Here is a 6,000-nt window from a genome sequence, read left to right as displayed (position 1 = left end):
TGCCTTCTGCATTTGCAGATACTGATTGCTGGGTCACAGGATACTTATACCTCAATGCTCCGGGGGCAATGGGCCTGTGGCGCAGTGGAATAAACCACTGACTTAACTCCCACCATGACCTCTCTTTCTCTTGTTTCCTGTAGCAACTACTCTAGGGCCCTGTAGCTCTTTGTACTTCTAGTTGGTGCACCTCATGGCCACCCCTGTGGGCAGCTGGCCAATCTTCCTGAGAAAGTGTGGAGAATCTCCTTCCTTCTGACTCAGATGGACGAGAAAGATTCTAAACTATAGAGCTTGGTGCTGGCTAACACTGGAGGCTAGGATTGGCCAAGGAGGAGGAAGAGGCCTAGAAGGGTCGTGGTTGTAATGTTCTGGATGTGTAGTTTATATGATAAAGTAAAAAAAAAAAAACCTTAAACTTGCTGATGCAATTCACAGGCTTGTGCTGGTTCCTTTAACCAACTTCAGCTTGCGGTGACTATGCAAGAAGACCAAGGGAGGAAGGGATTGGCACTGTTCCTGGCTGAGTCTGTTCTACCATGGCTCCAAATAAAGTAGCCGGAAGGGAGCCAAGGTCAGGTGAGGTGGCCTGACCCTAGCAAACACCAAGGATTTCACAGCTTCTGCGCTGTTTCCCTCTGTAAGGACTGAGTGAGGGCCCAAAGAAAGACGTACATATATTCTAAACAGCTGTGACTGTGGTGCTTTCCAGAAACTTGCCTCCCAGTTCTACACACTATTGGGCTTTTAAAACACCCAGGTTTTACATCAACCCCACCTTTGTTTATGAATTTTCACCATACAGCCCTCTGTTTTTCAGCTGTGTTTTTCAGGTGTATAGTTATTGAGTTTCCTAACAAATATAGCAAGAAAGTCATACTCATATAACAAATATTTAAATCATTTATTGCCATAAAGTTACAGCATCTCAATATACACACTGCATGAAAATACACAGATACTTCTGAAACAAGGAAATCGGATTTTAGATGTGTGGCCAACTAGTGGATATCACATGGTAATTAAATTAAAAAGTCAAGGATTTTGAGAACTTGAGTGCAAGTAGTTACAAAATTTTGTTCTCTTTAGTTTTTCACTAATAATAGATAATATACATAATACTGGAGATAAAACCATCATCAGAAATTATTAAATTAGTTGCATATTTTGAGCTACTCTTTATGAAGAGAAATAAAGTATTCAGTATTATAAGGCAGCAGAGAGTCAGTTCAGGGACTCTCGGCTATTTCTATAAAAATGGTATGGGTAGTAAAAATAGCATTCTGCATTTTCTCCTTAGCAAGACTACGCTGATGGAATCTGTGAGTCGATAGCAGTGGCTGGGGTGCTGTCCCTTAAAGAGCTGGTTCTTCCCATTGCTAGGCAGACGCCTTCTTACTCATCCTGGAAATAATCACAAGGAAATCAAATGAGAAACAAATTTCACTGCTGGGCTCAGAGGCTCTACATTTAAAAGACACTCTTAAATAACACTTAGTCTATTGTATGATTTTATAAAAACAGTAATATCCTATTTTGTGTTAACTTTGATGTGTAGTCAGGTTTCCTCATCTAGACAAACTCATACACCAGTTTTCCACTGCCTCTTAAGATCTTTATTTTATTTTATTGAGAGTAAAACCAAACAAAATAAAACTAATCAAAACAAAACCATCAAAGTGATACAGGACTTCAGAACAATAGGAAATCAACAATGGCTACCATAACATGTCTTGTTATCTTCAAAATAGCTGTGCATACCATCAGACATAGTAAAACCAAACCAAACCAAACCAAACCAAACCAAACAAAACAATAAAACCAAACAAAACAAACAAAATGATACAGTATTTCCCAAAAAATCTGCCTCTTAAGATCTTAATGTCAATGTCCCCATTCCCCGAAACAAAAATAATTAAACCACAATATGCTTACTCATGTTTGATCAGCCGACCTCCCTGAATGAGCTGGGCTACTTCATTTGTTGCATGGCATGCAAACAGAAGCCAGTTTCGAGGCTGTACCTTGTAGGCAAACCTCATGAATGTCAAGGAATAGCAACAAAGAGCTGCAAAAATATCAAAGCAAGGAATATCAGCGACTCATCTAGAAAACTCAGGGGACTGGAGATGTAGCTCAGTGACAGAGCACCTTCCTAGCAAGCACAAGATGCTGGGTTTGATTTCTAGCACCACACATACATATAAAAATACACACACACACACACACACACACACACACACACCCTTAGGACGAGAGGACCACAGAAATCTATGGTCAGTTGTGTTAATCCAAAAGAACTCTTCTGCTATCCCCTTGGCAGGTGGTACAAGTTACTGCTTACATGCCTCTAGGAATGAAAAGCTCATGAAATATTTTACTGTATTGTGTGACATTTTTTATATTAATTTTCAAAGCAAAATAATTAGTAAAAATAAGGTGAAATTAGCTTTTCCCACTTTTTTCTGCCTCCCTAGAATTATTTATAACCCATTAACTGAAAGAACTGCTATTTATTCCTTCAATAATATATTCAGATATGAGCGTTTTTAAGTAAACTTAGTGCCACTTTGCCAATTTCAGTTTACAGTATAAATCTGTTGTGTTGATTATTAAGGCAACTAATTCTTCAACTGGATGCACTAAATCTGCAAGGCAAACAGAATGTCAGTATTTCTCAAATATTCAAATTAATCCCATGACTTTTCATAGACAGGAGGCACTCTTTGGTACCATCACATTCTTGAAGTGACTTTCTAAAAGTGACATTAACATAGCGTTTAGTGCTACAAATGTGAAATAGAAGCAAAGACGTTACTAGCTGTACAGTCCTCTACTTTATCCAGTCTGAGTCCTTACCGAACGTCATCCGCCCACTGATAATCTCTGGAGACTTTTTCATGTCATTGATGGCAGCAATTGGGAGACCCCAGTTAGCTACTGGGCCCCAAAAGTGCTACAAAAAATGAGAAAAGAAAAAGGAAGAGGAAAAGTTAGGGTAGAACTATATACAGCTGCATTTTCCCTTGATTCAAACAATGTGAACACATGAAAGCAAAGTTTCACGTTTACATCTTGCAGGTTTGCTGGGTTAATTTACAGAGGTTAACAGCGAGGTTTGATTGTTCAAGTGATTTCATATGAGTCAGCATTTCTAACAAAGGATCCCAGTGCTAGAAAGGATTTGGCAGTTTACTAATGTCCCTACCAATTTCCAGAGAACCACTCAGCAATTTGTCCCATTTGGAGAATTTGACAAAACCAATTTCATATACAACGCACTTTTGCTGTAATTTAGACCTTATTCTCCATCCATAATATGTTTAAATCTATCAAAATGCCTTTTTTCAAGTTTTTATAAAAATATTTGTAAAGATTCTTAAAATGCAGACTCTAAATTGGATCTCTTCCTTTCTTTTGTTCATTCATTCATTGTTTGTTTGCTTGTTTCTTTTTTTTTTTTTTTTGAGACATGACCTTAGCACATAGTCCAGGCTGGTCTTAAACTCACTATGTAGTCTAGGCTGGTCTTGAACTTACTGAGACCCTCCTGTCTCAGCCTTCCAAGTGCTGCAATTACAGGTGTGTACCACCATTCCCAGCCTGGATACCTTTTCTAAAGAAAGGAACTTAATAAAGGAGAAAATGTTTTTCAGTTCATATAAGGTATTGTGAGATAAACCAATGCCCAGGATCCCAAATAGTAACAGTTTAATATTGGAAGCCGGTGTGCTTGTGCATGCCTGTAAGCCCAGCACTTGGGAGGCTGAGGCAGGAGGATTATTGCAAGTTCGGGACCAGCCTTAACTGCATACTGAGACCCTGTCTCAAAAAAGACAAAGGAAAAAAAAAAAAAGAAAAATTGCTTTTCAGTATTAAAAACTGGTATCAAAGAAACAGACTAACAAGTTTTCATTCTACAACTACTATCATCCAAGGTTATCAAAATTAAGTTGTCTGCATATAAAGTAGCCATGTCCAATTTAATTTCTGAGGCTAAAGAAATAAGGCCTGTAGCTTTTATCTTTGAAAATTTATGAAATTTATAAATATTTTAAAATCAGAAAGAAACCACATATTATAGGTTAAATGCCCCTTTTAAATATCAGAACGTTAAACAGCAAAAGTGGTCCTCACAGTACTTCTGCATATCACAGTAAGAATGCAGACTGTGAATTGCATTTCTAGATCTTGCTTTTCTGTTACTGAGTAGGGATAGTTAACATTCAAAGCTCCCTAGAAGTGGGAAACAAGGGATATACAAGAAATATAAGCAAGAATTATACCTGGTATGATATTTTTAATGTAAGAATATTTGGAAATGCTTATTTAACATACTTAAATGGGAGCTGTGAGGCCTATACTTTCTAAGTCCAAGTTCCTGCTCACACAGCATGGTGGGTAATTCAGGGTTGAACTTCAGTTATAATCTTTGTAATCTGGCATGGTTGGTTTAAGGAAACTTGAGATTCTGGACTGGATACTTAGTCTTATATTCAGACTGGATATGCACTTGCCAGGCAGGCGCGTATGCAACTGAGCTAAATCCCCGGCTCAATGACTACTTCTTCATGCACAAATTCTGAGGATTGTAACAAACCTTGAAGAGTTATTCTAAGAAGGGCTTTCCACCATGGTTCATCTACTGCCTGGTACATATATGCCCGCTCTCACAGAAGTAAGACAATGGAATAGATCAAAAACCTTAAGTAATCTTGGTTAAATGATGGTGTTAACAGTTTAGGTTTTATGAGTCAGTTCTGCAAGCTAAGAACTGCATATATACTTATGACTGTAAACACTGAGCTATACTTAAACTATACTCCTTAAGTAATATAAAACCCAGCAAAGTGGAACACATTTATAGTCCTACTTACACAAAAGCCGGAGGACCTGGACAACTCAGTAAGATATCCTAAAACCACCACTGCCAAAATCTCCCCCAAAACAAACAAAACAAAGGGTTGGGGGTGTATTCACTGGTAGGACAATTGCCTATCATGTACAAGGCTCTGCATTCAACACCTAGAAGAGCAAAAACAAAACAAAACAAGCATGCACGCACGCACACACAAGGCATAAATTGCTTTGATATCAGTTTGCTAAATACCTAATCTTAGTACGTTTATAATGCATATTTTCCATCAACTACAAAATTCTACCTTCCTTTAGAATAATGTTTGACCTATTCATTAGTCAATTCCTGGAAAAATAAGGAATTTCATGATTAGTATTTCAAAAGAGAAAATCAATGTATTTTGGATTAGATGGAAGTATTACTTTGCTCCATTATAATTCTTAATTATGATTATAAAAACTGCAAACAGAACACAAGCAGCACTTTAGGGAAATCAAGCCACGAAAGCAAGTCCCATGCTACAGAAAGAACCATTTCCCCTCACTTCCTTTCCTCTTTCCCTTTCTTCAGCTGCCAGGCTCTGAAGTAAATGTAGTCATTCCAACATTCCATGGTCTTTTCTACACAGAACAGCCACAGACTCTATGCATAATCCTCACAGGGACAGAGTATGGGGGAGCACTTTGACCCCAGCTCACTGCCCGGCAGGGTGACTGCATGAGTCACCCCAAACAAAGAAAAGCACCCCTGCTGTTCACAGCTCTGCAAATGCAGAAAGTCTCTAAGAGCCTGGAATGCATAGAAACAATTTTCTTACCGTACTATTTTGTGAGGAGTCACAAAGGTTCAGTCAGGGAAGACATGGAAAAAAAAAAAAAAGATCAGATGGTTGCAAAGAGCTGGTTCTATAGGTTACTACAACTTTACACATATTCAAAATTTAGTAACAGGACTATAGTAGGTTTTCTCTTCTTTTTTGAGATTAAGTAATATCTATAATAATAACTTTGACCTATGAAATTAAATATTAAAATTATTAAAAATAATCATGCTTACAGCAGAGCTGTCCAAACATAATTTACATCACAAATACAAACCACACATTCACATGTAATTTAAAAAAATCTATAAATATTTTAAAA

The 6,000-nt window shown here is 37.6% G+C and overlaps 1 protein-coding gene across 3 annotated transcripts in view; it reads right to left on the bottom strand.

Annotated features, from left to right (window-relative positions):
- Positions 1 to 885: 885 nt before the first annotated feature.
- The window catches only part of Mpc1 (mitochondrial pyruvate carrier 1), a 506,120-nt gene continuing 501,005 nt past the window's right edge, over positions 886 to 6,000 (bottom strand). For 2 of the 3 annotated variants that reach the window (XM_063233079.1, XM_013148875.2), the window contains 3 exons: positions 2,860 to 2,956; positions 1,936 to 2,068; positions 886 to 1,404 (listed from right to left, as the gene is read on the bottom strand). In XM_063233079.1, the coding sequence (XP_063089149.1) occupies positions 1,380 to 1,404; positions 1,936 to 2,068; positions 2,860 to 2,956 (255 nt within the window). In that variant the 3' untranslated portion in view covers positions 886 to 1,379. Of the gene's footprint in view, positions 1,405 to 1,935; positions 2,069 to 2,859; positions 2,958 to 6,000 lie in introns of all 3 variants that reach the window. The other variant, XM_063233078.1, reaches the window with a different exon arrangement.

Source organism: Cavia porcellus, unplaced genomic scaffold (assembly GCF_034190915.1).
Source record: "Cavia porcellus strain 051 isolate PalLab524CR breed Dunkin Hartley unplaced genomic scaffold, mCavPor4.1 scaffold_22, whole genome shotgun sequence".
In the NCBI taxonomy this organism is placed as follows: domain Eukaryota; kingdom Metazoa; phylum Chordata; class Mammalia; order Rodentia; family Caviidae; genus Cavia; species Cavia porcellus.
The sequence above is the reverse complement of the archived record's forward strand: the minus strand, read 5'-3'. Positions and strand labels throughout refer to the sequence as shown.